General features: G+C 36.5%; 1 protein-coding gene across 1 annotated transcript in view; it reads left to right on the top strand.

The window, feature by feature from the left end:
• Positions 1-14918, top strand: part of LOC121657225 (CUB and sushi domain-containing protein 3-like) — a 364605-nt gene that overhangs the window by 194731 nt on the left and 154956 nt on the right. The window contains exon 5 of the mRNA XM_042012632.1: positions 2204-2411. Coding sequence (XP_041868566.1) covers positions 2204-2411 — 208 coding nt within the window. The remainder of the gene's footprint in view (positions 1-2203; positions 2412-14918) is intronic.

Below are 14918 nucleotides of genomic sequence, written 5' to 3'. Positions count from 1 at the left end.
TCTGGAGGCAAGGAGGGTGAAATGTCTTGCCCAAAGACACAAGAACAGATGACTGCAAGTGGAATTGAAGTTTGCCAACCTTCCGGTCATTGGACGACCTGCTCTATCATCTGAGCCACTGCTGAAAAAGGGACAGGGCAAAAGATAAGACAAGTCACAATAACACTGTCTTTTACTGGCTGGAGAGAGCTCACAGTACAGGTAGGATGCAACATGGATGACATATTAGCCGTCAATAGGGAACATGTCACAAAAATCAGCAAAAGCTATGTAGTGTGTCTTTAACTTAACTTGCTGATCTATTGAAAAGGGCTACGTCTACCTTAAAATTTATTTCTGAGCACTCTGTTTCATTCTGCTTTGTGCTTTCTGTCTGGTACAGTGTGTACCATCCCAACCTATTCTGGTTTTGTTGTCTGTTTGTTCCTGTCTATTTATGTCCCCTCCTATTAGCCTCTATGTATTTCCTGTCTCCTCTCAGTGTTCTGTCCAGTTTCTAATATATCTAACTAATGTTTATATTCATGTCTATTGGTTATCATCTGTTGCTAGATGTGAGTCTCGGACCAGAGTAATTCTCTTTACCCATCTTATGGGAGGAGTTTGGCTTGGTCCCTTATCTCTGTCATCTGTACATGCAACCCCCCCCCCCACCCCCCCCCCCCCCCCCCCGCCCGCCAGCCCCCCGCCCCCGAGATGGAGCCCAAAGCATGTGCATGTACACCTGACAGCGCTTGTCTACACTCTTATAAAAGATGTCTTTTTCAGCTTATCAGTGAGTGCTGTTAAAGGATGACACACCTCAGGTGTGTCTGTGTCTTCTGAAAATACTGATGATAACAACACGTGTACTGGGTGGTAGAATAGCATAAATCCTGTGTCACCTTAAATTGCACTTACTGGTGGGTAAGAAAATATCTGTCTGCTATAAGAGTGTGTTACATGCACTATTGCATTTTTTATGTATAACTATAAATTATACAGGTATAATTTATACCAAACTTACAGTTGGACTCTTGGAAAAAAAGGTTCAACATTGTATCTTTTGTCATTGGGACTTTGGTTTGGCTATTATAATCCAAAGAATGCAAAGTAAATAAGTATAGGCATTCATTCTTTTTTTTATATAAAAAAGGGTATAACAACATGTTCTAAAAAGCTGATATGAGCTACCTTCTAAAATGATTCGCCAAACTGCCAGCGTCTCAGTGACAAATCAAGATCCAATGTAGTATGTTTTTTCTCAGTGAGTGTATCTGTATAAATTATATGTGTATAATTTATGCCGCGTACACAGCGCAATCCATGTGTCTTTATCTGTTAAATAGTAATCAGTACTACTATCAATTACATAATGCTATCAATCAGATGTGATTGACAGTTCACATCTTATCCATGATCTCAGAGGAAATTTCAGGTTTAAGTAATTGACTCAAATCAGACAATTGGAAAATTAAAAAAAGAAACAATCAAATCTAAAATTTCTAGGTGGTGATTGGAGGAGATGAGAGCGGAGCTCTCTGATTGGAGAAACTTAAAACATACCATATTATTGAAGGAGAGGACAGCAGCTCTGAGTGTGACAGGAACTGCAGCTTAACCCCTAAACATCACCCCTAATTTTACCTGGCTTAATTAAATCAGTCACTCTACAAAATGTACTTGCTTAAATGTAGAGAACTGACAGTCGATAAACAGGAGGACTGTTCAGATGTACCCTCTACTTGCAATCTTTCATATTTACTTCATATCTAAAGTGTGATGTGAGAGCTCCATATTATCACAATATGATTTATAAATATGACTTGACAGTTTGTGTCATGAGAAAGTCACCCATTTCTAACATTCAAGCCACAAAATAACATTCAGATTTAGAAGCAAGAATCTATAATACTAAAATTAAGCTAACTGAGAAAAATCACCTCCTAGAAGGGAGAGTTGGGGAGTTGGGCTGGCTGACTTGTAATCTTCTAGAGTGGTTCATAAATGATCCCAGGTACATTGAGATCTTGAACACTAATTTGGTAAATTACCTGAATCTGTTCAGTCATTTCTTAATTGACTCACCTAATCTGCAATTGCAGAAAAAATAACACAATTTATCCCAAAAACAAGTAATTGAAATTTCAAAAAGTCCGCCCCTCGGTCCCTCCTCCTCTCCCTAACCCAGGTTTTCTATTTGTCACTCTGATTTGATTGACAGCTGAGGACACATGTGGGGGCACTGTGAGGGGCGGCAGTGGGGTGGTGACCAGTCCCGGTTACCCCGGCAACTATGGTAACCAAGCCGACTGTACTTGGATCCTATTGGCCGAACCTGGAGACACCATCTCTGTCATCTTTACAGACTTCCAGACCGAGGAAAAGTATGACTACCTGGAAGTGGAGGGCTCTGAACCACCAACTATTTGGTGAGTTATTTTCTCCATTCATTCATTCATGTCTGTATGCTCCGTTTATCGAGTTACGAGTAAAAGTGCTATGACTCTGCTAATCTGCACCAAATTTATTCAGAACAGTTGCAGAATAGAAATGAGTCATGGTTCAATGTTGAATTGGAAAACTGTCCAGAATACATTCACATTGAAGAGATTTACAACGAGCCCCATGGGAAAAACTGAAACTATGCACATTTGCTTCACCAAAACATCCTGAAATAAAAGTTAGAGAGGTTTACCCAAGGATTAAACATGCCTTTTATGTTAATCCATCACTTTCTGCTACATGTGCAGGCAAGCTAATTTTACATATAAAGTCAAAGGTGGGAAGTAGAGCTTTGTATGCAGCAGGAATCATTGAGTTAGGCAGCAAAACAAATGTAGCTTAGGTAGTGTTTTTTTTTTTTTTTTTTTAAATTTTAAAGTTTTAAAAAGGTTGATGTATTAGCTATGATCCATGTTTTTTTTTTTCTTTTTTTTTTCAAATTTATAAGTCTGGTTAACATTTTTGTGTGGACAGTTCATACAAAGCTGGTATGGCTGTGTAGCTGATGCATCACAGTACAACTGAACCCAGTGCTGAACTTCGTTAGTAATATTTCATTAATCTGCAGAAGGAACTGTTTTTTTCAAAGAATCAACATTTAAAACAAACAAATCACAAAAAAACATCTTTAAAAGTATAAAGTTAGGTTTTTAAGTATGATTTATGTTCACATGTGTATGTATGAGGCTGCGTTTCAAAGACACTTGCTTTACATTTAGCCCACCTGCAGGGGTCTCATATATCACAGAGATATTAACTGATCTTTGTTAGTTAGACTTTACAGCCCTCCATGTGTTTTCAGATGGTTCACTCATATCAGCATTTCATGGCTCTGGCTGCTCATTGATTGTTGGTAAATTAGGGTATTGATCAGCCATTGCTGTTGCTGTAACCAATTTGAATCTAATCATGGTTAGGGATATTAGTGTGCGCATGTCTATTGATTTGGAAGCAGTAATAGTAACGGCTTACAGGCACACCTAAGTATGGCTACACAGGTGCAGACCATCATGCTCCTTTGTGATTACCTGTATGTTTGTGTGTGTTTGTATGTGAGTGTATGCGCAGTAATCATTGATTAGGCAGGGGTTACCTAGAACACAAAAGCAGAATACTTAGAAATGAAAGACTTTTAGGGATTTATCTCGTCGGTCATGCTCTGCTTGTCACAGTTAATCACAACCTTATGTTTTTAAACACAGGAGATAAATTTGTATTTAGTGTCATTTTGAAGCAACTAAAATTCCTGGCTGCTGTAAAAAAGAATAAACAAATAAATATGAAATAAATTAAAAAAGAAGAAAAAAAATTAATATTAAATAGAATTAAATAGAAAGCAACTTTGGGTGAGAAATATGGTAATGACACGTATAAGTTATTAACTATTGTTACAGCTTATCATTGCTTAGTTATTTATGCTCTACACTGACTGGAGTACCAAATATTAATGTTCATGTGCTGATGTTCTCATAGCATTACTGTTCTCCAGCAGCTGGTCAGTGTTCTTAAATTACATTAATAGGCAACAATGGAGCACATCTGCTCAATACCCACACTCACTTATGTCATTATTATTATTCATTTATTAGATTTTTTTTTATGTTTGTGGTTTGTTCTGGGTTCAGCTGAAGTTATCAACAGGAAACTTGGGCAGATTTTTATTTTTTTTTTAATTACACTTACAATAATATTGCAAGTTGCCACATTACTCTAATCTTCTCTATGGCCATCTCCCATCTGCTCTGCTTTGTCACAAACACAGACAGCTTAACAGAGGAGAGGTGACACAAATGTAAATATAAACCACACTAAAACAACTTAATTCTTGCTAAATGTACACATTTGACCCTTTTGTTTCTGTATTAGCTTTATAAATTTGGAGCCAAATTGCCTGATTGCCGCACACCACCTAGTGCTAATGTACTAACCTCCATTTGCAATATAGCCAAAGCTAATTACCAAATGCTAATTTCCAAAGGCTATTGGCTGAGAAAGCTAATGGCTAACACTGAGTGAGTTTGGATGAATTTGTGTTTATTAGTTGCTGCAGGGCTGCAGTTTTTCACTCAACAATGCACAATAATGTAGCCTTTCTCAGTGTTCACACACAAAGCCTACAGACATACTGTTAGTCCTTACACACTTTCAGAAACTTTGCACACACAGTGAGTATCTCATCAGTATGCAGAAGGGTGTGCTTACGTTGATGAGACATGTATATCCCTGTGAGCTAAATGTCTGTAATCCTATCCTAACACTATGCACAAGTAACAATACACATGCACATTCAAGCACACACATTTGTTATTTTGTTGTTTTTTTTCCAATCCTTTGCAACAAAGTACAAAATCTTAAAATGAAAAATATCTCTCCATTTCTCTGTCTTTTTTCCTTCAGCCTGTGACTTTCCACCTGTTTCACAGTAACAGAAAACACAGCTTTTAGTGCTCTACTTGACAGCCCATTATGTTTTTAAAATCTTTGGCAGTGGTGGAAAAGGTTAAAAAAAGTCATGCCATTCACTTTTCCTCTTTTTGTTTTTCAAAATGAAAACAAATAAAGTCCCAACAGAAATTAAATTTGTAAGGTTTTGGGAAGGCGTCTTCAGGCCAAATACTATAGGTTTGGTAGACACTTTATTTCGGCTCAACATCGACTTACAACATGGATTCTTACCTCTAAACACTATACAACATAAATACAAGATATAGTTTCCAATTCAAATATAAAGCATGTACACAAGCTAAGCAACTGCACACTGCTATTGGTATGCACAGGCTTATCAAAATTTTGGCAAGAGTGTAAGTAAAACAAGTTTTAATTTACAAAAGACATCATTGCTTAAAGATTTAAAGAAAAAAAAATAGAAAGGATGTTACATTTCTCAAGAGGTTTAGGCATGAGGCATGATCTCCGATTGATAATAACCCATTTGGCAAGTATCACAGCTTGTAAACATTTCTTGTAGCCAGCCCTTCTGAGTTCAGTCCACAGACTTTTAATGATGTTTATGTCCAAGGCTGATCGGGGCCATGGCAAAAGCTGGAGCTTGCAGCTCTTGCACAGTGGATTTCAGGAGATGTTCTGGGTCATTATCCTACCATCAAAGCTTTGCTCTTCTTGCCAACAACAGAAATGATGCTTGCCTGCAGAAGTTACAGGTATTTATCTAAATCTTTTCTCCCACTTACCTTAGAAAAGCAACACAAGTACAAAGTTGCATTGATCCAGTCCAATTTTCCACAGTTTGAGAGGTGCTATTTTTGTTTAAATCCTTCTTCTCTTCTAACAAACCTTTGATCTTTGCAGCCCCCCCCCCCCCAAAAAAAGATAACTTCATCAGCCAGCAATTTACTTTTTTTAAACGCATCAGGCTTCTTTAGATCTTCATCTCCAAACTTCTGATGTTTCAACTTGATCTAATTTACTCAGTTAATTTCCATTTAATTAAACCACAACATAAATAAATAAATGAATAAATAAATAAATGAAACGAAATCTGAAATCCTTTGCTATCTGATTTAAGGCTACTTCAATTTTTGGACAAAAACTATGTTTATTTTTGGAGCTTGAAAAATCAGAGTTTTTAAAAATTTTTGAAGTGTGTATCACTTTGTCTTTCCTAAAAAAGGTCCAAAAGTCTTGAAATCTTATCTGAGTGTACTGTTAAAAGAGCTGATATCGTTTGTTTGTTTTTGTTTTTTTCTTTGTTTTTTTTTAAAGCACAAGTACATACTGCTACTGATCATTGTTGATTAAAACCATATCATAAAACTATGTGGTTAAATAGGAAATACTGATTTTTAAAGTTATGTAGTGCCTGAAATAACACTAAGCCCGATCCAAAATGTCTCAAGAAACTAAATGAAATAACATTTATCCCATTTAATTAACATTAAGCTTTATATGTCAACCTGCTTCCACTGTTTCATTCAATAGAGATAATCAGCTGAGTACTGTATGACTGGAACAAGGCCAGGTTAATCCCTGTGTTACAAGCCCAATTCATCCGGCATCATCAATCAAAATTTACCTCCTCTTTGGGAGCTGAAATAGGTCTGTTCTTGTGCTTGGCTCATCTTTATATGGTTTAGTCTACTCTGTCTCTTTATACAAATCTAACACATCACAACTTTGCATGTTGGTTTGCACGAGGGATGTGCTCTGCTCGATCATTAGCATTCTTTTGAGAGATGCAAAAGAAGCAGGGTGTAAAAGACAAAGAGGCTGTGTGGGTATGGGTGTGTGTTTGTGTGGGTGTGGATGTGTGTGAGTGATGTTATGCTTGCCGAGTGCTAATCAATGCTGCTGGCAGAGAGGATGCTGGGATAGCAGCACCACCCCGAATCGGAAATGGAGCGGTGACCTTGAGCAGAAACTCACAACTTTTGTTTCTTTCACCAACACACACACACACACATACCAGATACTTTTAAATATGTATCTAAAGATGTACAGGCTTATATAGGCAGTCCGCATGCATATTTTGTCATAGATTAGTCATTTAAATAAGTCTTGTCAATATTGACTTTGTGGCTCGCATTTTAAAGTATTCTGTAAAAGGGAATTTACTGTTTTGATTAAGAAATCCTTGTTTTCACATTATTTTCTGCAAGTGCATTAAGAGCTCATGCACGGAGACACATGAGTAAAGCCATTATCGCACAACTGTTTCTAACTATGCAAGAAGATGATGTATGAGCAATGAACCAAGAAATCTGGTCATGTATCAGTAAAAAGCAAGGACTCAAAAACAGAAAAACATGGTTTGGGTTTTTAAAATATTTATTTTTCAAATGTTTAATGAGGATAGAAATGGCCTCAAAGCATGTGTTAAAACTCAAGAAAAGCTAAATGTAAGCAGAACATGGGTTTAAATTTTACAATGTATCTGTAAGCTAGTAAAAAAAAAAAAAAAAAAAGAAAGAAAAAACAAATTGAACTTAAGGGAATAGATCAGGGCATTATTACTGTTCATATTATATTAAAACTGTTTGCAAACATAAAATAAATGCAAGTTGTAGATAAAGCAGAAATATGAGTACCATTCCCAGAAGTAAGTTAAGTTGGTTATTGTATTAAGACAAAAGACAAAACACAACAACAAACAAAAAAAGAGTGTGTTGGTATTTTGGAAATTGACATTCAATATGCCCATTCCCTTGAGCTGTGGTTACCCTGCAGTGTCCCCAGGCTGAACTGCATCACGCCCCAGAAACTGGATATCAGTACACTGGTTATTCTGAACGCACACCGTGGCTGATTTAGCAAATAAACACAAGAGAACATTATTGGAGAAAGCAAGAAAAAGAAAAGAGACAGAATAATTTAAATGATTTTTACTGGCTGGAGAGATCAGAGAAGAGACAGGGTGCAAGGTGGATGCTAAATTAGACATTATTAAGCGCACCAACGCCTAGAAATTCGATTTTGGAACAATTACTTTATACTTTGTTTTTTTCTGTTTGGATCATTTTCAAGAGTTTCACCCAGGGCACTGGCATTCACGTAGCTTGAAGTACCTACAGTATACTTTTTAGCTGTCTTTATTAACTTCTTAGTAGTTACTTTTTTTTTCTTTAGGGTTTTGTTTAGAAAAAAAAATTAGGTTAAAAGAGACACATTTAAATTTTTTTAGTGCTAAACTTATCCATTGTCTGGGTTACCAGAGTCTCTGACCATATTACCTCTGCAAAGCAACATAAATGTTCTCTGTTAAAGTCTTTTTTTTTCTTTTTTCGTTGTTTGTTTGTTTGTTTATTCTCTTGGGCCCAAAGTTTGTATTGGCCAAGTTGGCTAAATAGACTTTTGTTATTTACATAAAGACCGAATCAGTCAGTATGTGGCCAAATAATAACAAAGTGTTAGACAGTGAGTCACTACATATTAATTCTCTTCATTTGGACAAAAACACAAATGAATTTGTAGATGACATCACAATTCCATAATTTAATAGCAAATATCAATGAAAACTAAATAACTAAATAAAATAACAAACAAAAAAATTAAGAGATGCAAAAATGTGCAGTATTGAATGGGTTCCCCTTGATATAGGTTGCAGCTTGTCTTATATTTCCTCCTGTAAATTAAGGAATATGTACCTTGTATGCTCTTCTCCAGCAGATGTTATGAAACACCTGTGTGTAGTCAGTACATCAACTATCACAGCCATGTGAATCGCAAAAGCTAAAACAAGCTGTTTTCAGATGTAAATAAAATAGCAGTGAATTGCAAGGACAGAGCTTAATATACAAGTCTGTGTGTCTAAAAGGGACGCAAATGTATATACACACAATACATCATTGTATCCACAACTTGTATGCATTAACTTACAACTGTCCCTCGCAAGTAAATATCAACATTATATTTTTTTTTTAAAACCATAAAACAGAGTTTTCACCAGGCACAATTTAAAAAAAATAATTCTGCCTTTTTGATAGTAAATGGAAATGTATTTATCTAGCACACACACATCAAATGTTAATAAACCCATTGTATCCATTGTTGCATAGTAGGTGTTGTCATCAGTGTATCTCAAATACATAGAAAATGAGGCCCTTTTTTTCTCCAAAATGAGCTGCAGCAAATAACATCAACCACTTATTTCAGAGTGAAGGAGGACTCGAGAGAATCCATTACCTCCCTCATCCACAGGCCAAATGATTCTTAGAGAGCTCGTAAACAAGTTCATGATGCAGACCATTTTCCTCTGAATCCGTTTGCAACATTGGGGCTTATAGGTTATAGCAATGACCTTCACAACGTTTCGCTGGGGGCATCAATTTTTAAATCCAATCTAACCCAAAGCATAATTTAGTTCTAAAAGACTATTGTCTAGGTAAATTCACCCATTATTAACCCTTACCTCTGATAGGCTTTCAGAAAGCACTCTCTTTCATGAGACCCCAACCACAAAACAAGAGAAGCAAAAATGAGAGAACAGTGTAAGAGGTGTCATTGTGTTTTAGGGAGAAAGTGTCAGGTCATGCAGAAGAACACAAGACAGGAAAAAAGAGAGGAGACAAGAAACCAACGGGAAGATATAAGGAGCCAAAAAGGGCAATTGAGGTGACAAGAAGTGTCAGGAGGGAAAAGGAGGAGATGAAAGGTAAGAGGGTGGAGGTAAGGCGGAGACGAAAGCAGAGATGCAGAATCAGGGACAAGGGGTGGGGGAGATGAGAGTTGACAGGAGAAGGGAAGTGGAAGCAAGAATCAGGGGAAAAGAGGGGGAGACACAGGAAGAGAAAGCCATCAGGGGGACTCATGGGGGAGGAAAGTGATTGTAGATAGAAAAAGACAAAGACATTGAGCAGGGTTGAGAAAGGCAAAGAAGGGCAGATAGACATGCACAAAAAAACTATCTGACAGTTGCCATCTGTACAAAAGGCTTCATGTAATCCTAAAAATACAACAGTTATATGAAAGCCATGCAGACAACTTAACCCACGGTCTCTTTAACTTGGTCAAATAATCTTCAGGATCGGATTAAAGTGTGTGGAGACATGAGAAATTAGCTGTATAAGGAAGTTGTTTAGAGATGCAAACAACACACATTAACTTAAGTGTTTTATATCTGTACAAATTAAACATTTCTTATAAGCCCTGCTAAAAAATACTCACATCTAAATTTCTTGTATTTCCTGAATTTACTTGTTGACTCTAAGAGCAAAAAGCAAAAATAAAAAAATTAAAAAAAAACATCTAATTTAGTCAACACACACTATGCAAGATTGCATAAAGATTGGTATATCAAGATAAATCTTCCTCTGTCATGCATGTAAACAGCTTAATGAAATTACTCTTAGAATCAAAGTAAAGTCTATAATTAGATTAGTGTGTGTTAATTAGATTAATGTTTATGCAAACAAAGTCAGGTAATACACATTAGCTCAGGATAGATTTTTTTTTCTTTTTTTCTTTTTTCTTCGTTTTTTGTTAAAGCTCTATTTAGGTCACTTCCTCACCAGGGCTTTAAGACATCTGACAGAACTAAATCTTGGCAAACTTATATTCATTTGATCTTTTCATACACTCATTTAAAATTCCTTAATCTAAAACAATTATTGCATTTATTAATTTTCTCCAGTTAACTTTTTTTTGTAATCATGGCTCAAGGTAGTTACATCTAAAGAATATCAAATATAAAAAATATACTTACCATGCAAAAGATGGTGTCAGTCTTCACTCTTGTCATTGCTGCAGGAGGGCTGTTGTTGTTGATGCTTCATAGGGGGTAAAGCATTTATTTCTTGTTCCAACAGCAAGCGGCTTTTCCAGATGTTGCTGAGTCAAATCCAAGACCCCAGGCCAACGAAGATCATTGAAGAGCAAAATATAGCTGTTTCAGGCTAAAGTAAATGTATAACATTAATAAAAAAGCTTTCATTTTGACAGTCTGTAAAACAGCTCAGGAAGGAGGGAGGAATCTGAGGAAATTAAGAACCCATTTTCTCAGGTTTTAGCAAAGGATTGTAAAAGAATATAGAAATAAAACAAACAAGTATATAATATAATAATAATAATCAACTCATTTAAAGCTCACGGTTTCACCCGTAGAAAGATACAGGCATTGAAATAGATCTCTACAGAATGATATTTAATCTGATTTGGTTCGTGGTGGCAGAGACGTTCACAAGTCCTTCTTTTTTGCAAGTCCTAGTCAAGTCTCAAGTCCCTCTCCCCAGGACAATTTCTTTACTTGACTGCATTCTTAAACCCTGTAAATGAACATGGGCATTTATTCAAATTAGAAAATATATTCTTAACATAACTTATCCAAGAGTTTTAATGTGTATAAAAATCCATCTGGACCCACAGAGCAATGTTCAAAATTAATACTGCAGTTCATAGCATTTTCTTTTTCTGACTGTAGAAAGTATGGTACACTTTAGTACAGGATCACCAACTCTCCTGCAGGTTTTAGGTTTCCCTGCTGCAACACACCTGATTTCATTTCATTAGTATTCATGGTCAATGCATTGAGATTTCTGTATCATTTTAACCAGGGCTCATTTCAGCATTTATTTAGATGTAGTTTTAGGACACAGTACTTGACCAACAGTGTGTGAACTTGAACAGTATCACCATCATTAAAGATTTACATCAATAATCTGCTGTTCTGACTTCATGTGCAGGAGAGATAAGCCATCTGCTCAGTCATTTCACAAAACAATTTTACAAACTAGTTGGATAATATATTGATCATGCAGAGATTCGGTCCATTAGATTAAACATGAAGCCTGGTAAGATGGGTTGTGTTATGACTCTATTCTGACAAAACTTAATGCAAGAATTAAACTGTGTTGAAAGGTAGCTAATAGTTGCTCTGGGGAACCTTTCCATTATAAAACGTGGTTCTAATGCTGCTTTTGGAACATTATGTATATCAAATGGATCAAATAGATATCACAACTACTCCTGAACAAGACCCGGGTCTGCTTTTTTATTGGGTACACAAACGTAGAGTATATTTCCTTATTTGGACCCAAGGGAGCTAAACCAAAATAATGACCAGCCATAGAGTTGTCATTCTAATACTCTGTTTTTCCTCATTATATTAATCATCCTTGTTCTTAAAGTTTTTTTTCTGTCCACAGTCACACACCTTTGCTTTCTTTCAGCCCTTGATTGCCCTTTAGAACATGTCGTTTTAAAAACATCTGGCTCATTCACATGGACAAAACTGTAAGGAGACTAGAAATTTAGATGAGATGAAGGTAAAAGAGGGAGAGACAGAGCAGGGTCCTGTTGTGAACACTGATTACTCTCTGCCAACTTGAGATTGATGGAGAGTGACACAGCAGGCATGCTCACACGAGCATGACCACATGCGCACATACAAACAATACACACTAATACCTAAACAACAGCGCACGCAAACATAAAGACACACAAAAAGACTCCTTGATTTCTCCATACTGATTGATGATGGCTCTTCCAAGACTGCATTCTGTACAACAGCTAAGCAATGTGTGTGTGCATGCATGTGTGATGTGCAATTTCTGCCTCTACCACTCAAAATAAATGTGTGATTGTGGGTGTATGTGCACAGTAGGCTCCACCTGTCTTAATTAGAGGAGGCTATTAAGACAGATTGACTGATTAAGTGGCATTTCTATGCTGAATGAACAACAAACAACCAGATATTTCACATTCTGTACATGAACACACAACAGTTAGCAATTCACGTTTATGTAAGAATTTAGCATGCGTATTCAGAGTGATCCATAGGGAAGCATGTTGGAATTATTAAGTCAGATCAATTATGAACAAGATCTTACTTGTGAGGCAGTATCTTATAGGTAACTAAAGGTTTTCCATTTGAGCAAACTTCTATGTGGAAAAGAACAAAAATCTCTGTTGGACATGTGATAAATGTGAAATAACACAGTCTCCTTGCAAACAGGATTATTTCCTACACTCAAGTCATTTGTGATAGGTGCCCTTCAGTGTTGCACACCTCCCAGAAAACACATCTCCTGTAAAGGAATATGGGTATACCATATGGAGACAGACTTGCTCCACATGGCAAAGGGCTCCTTTAAGCTCCTTCTATGTACATAAATAGGCACCAAGGGCATTGACTTTTCAGAGCCTTGTGATTTAAATTAAGGCCATGTCCACACAGAGACAAGTTGAGTTGTATTTCCTTTAGTTTTATATCTTTTATTTGATCTTTTTTTTAAATGATCAATTAGATATTTTATTCACATAGACCAGTATTATGGGAGCCCAAAAACACCTAACCTTGCACCATTTAATTAACGAGACATGTCTGAGAAATGCCACAGTAAAAAATATTTCTCCTTATTTAAAAAAAAAAAAAAAAAAGTAAGGTTGTATGTTTATAATTACTTTAACTTTTGTCAAAGAAAAGGAGTCAGAATAGAGAATTTATGGTGAGAAGCTAGTTAATGAAAGCATTAAACTAAGCATGGTTTCAACACATGGCTGGTGCTGTCCATAATTTTTGGTAGTTACATGAAGGGTGAGCTCAGGGAAAATAGATTGGGAACCACTGCTCTAGGGGGCAAAACAGAGTTCATAGTTTAATTCAAAGTTCTGACACTTTTAATAGAAATATAGCAAAACTGATGACGGTGGAGAAAGTCATGACAGAGATAGAGAAAAAGACGCAACACAGTAGACAGTAGTGGTCTGTGCAACCATTAAATACACTGCAGTTTCTTCTTTGTTCCTTTCTCTAGTTATACATGAGCTATACTGCGCATTTCCCCCAACATTTCCAGTGGTATTATTCTGTCTGCATTTGGGTATGCCCTTGCTAGCTCTCGACAAAATACTGAACAACACAAATTGAATGGAGAGGATGGACAAAAGGCTCTGTTCATATGCATATGTGTATTTAACATTGAACATACATTAACCCTAACAGAAACTTGTCCTCCACAATGATGCTGTTCTTCAGTTGAAAGCTGATTGATTAAATCTTTGGCTTGAACCACAACTGGAAAGGTCTTGAAAGAGAGCAAGATCAGTAAAAATTTAGTATACCTGCACACAGAAGACAGTCTTGAATAAAATGTATTAACTTTAACTACATTAATCGAGGTGTTTCGCAGTGGATTTAAACACAGTCCACAATTTAATAAAATTTAAAAATAAAACAAAACTATATAAAAAAAAAAACAAATTAAGTCTCTGATACAGCTGACACAATTGTAAGTAAATCTCAAGTTTACATAAATCACAACTATTCGTGACTACAGTGTGTGCAGAATTATTATTTATTTTGATAACATCATCCTCTTTATGTATGTTGTTCTACTCCAACCGGTACAGGCTTGAAAGCCTACTACCAATTAAGCATATCAGGTGATGTGCATCTCTGTAATGAGAAGGGGTGTGGGCTAATGACATCAACATCCTATATCAGGTGTGCATAATTATTAGGCAACTTCCATTCCTTTGGCAAAATGGGTCAGAAGAGAGATTTGACAGACTCTGAAAAGTCAAAAATAGTGAGACGTCTTGCAGAAGGATGCAGCACTCTTAAAATTGCCAAGCTTTTGAGGCGCGATCATCGAACAATCAAGCGTTTCATTCAAAATAGTCAACAGGGTCGCAAGAAGCGTGTTGAAAAAACAAGGCACAAAATAACTGCCCATGAACTGAGGAAAATCAAGCGTGAAGCTGCCAAGATGCCATTGGCCACCAGTTTTGCCATATTTCAGAGCTGCAACATCACTGGAGTGCTAAGAAGCACAAGGTGTGCAATACTCAGGGACATGGCCAAGGTAAGCAAGGCTGAAAAACGACCACCACTGAACAAGACACACAAGATAAAACGTCAAGACTGGGCCAAGAAATATCATAAGACTGACTTTTCTAAGGTTTTATGGACTGATGAAATGAGAGTGAGTCTTGATGGGCCAGATGGATGGGCCCGTGGCTGGATCAGTACAGGGCAGAGA

This window comes from Melanotaenia boesemani, chromosome 17 (assembly GCF_017639745.1).
Source record: "Melanotaenia boesemani isolate fMelBoe1 chromosome 17, fMelBoe1.pri, whole genome shotgun sequence".
Classification (NCBI taxonomy): Eukaryota; Metazoa; Chordata; class Actinopteri; order Atheriniformes; family Melanotaeniidae; genus Melanotaenia; species Melanotaenia boesemani.
The sequence above is the reverse complement of the archived record's forward strand: the minus strand, read 5'-3'. Positions and strand labels throughout refer to the sequence as shown.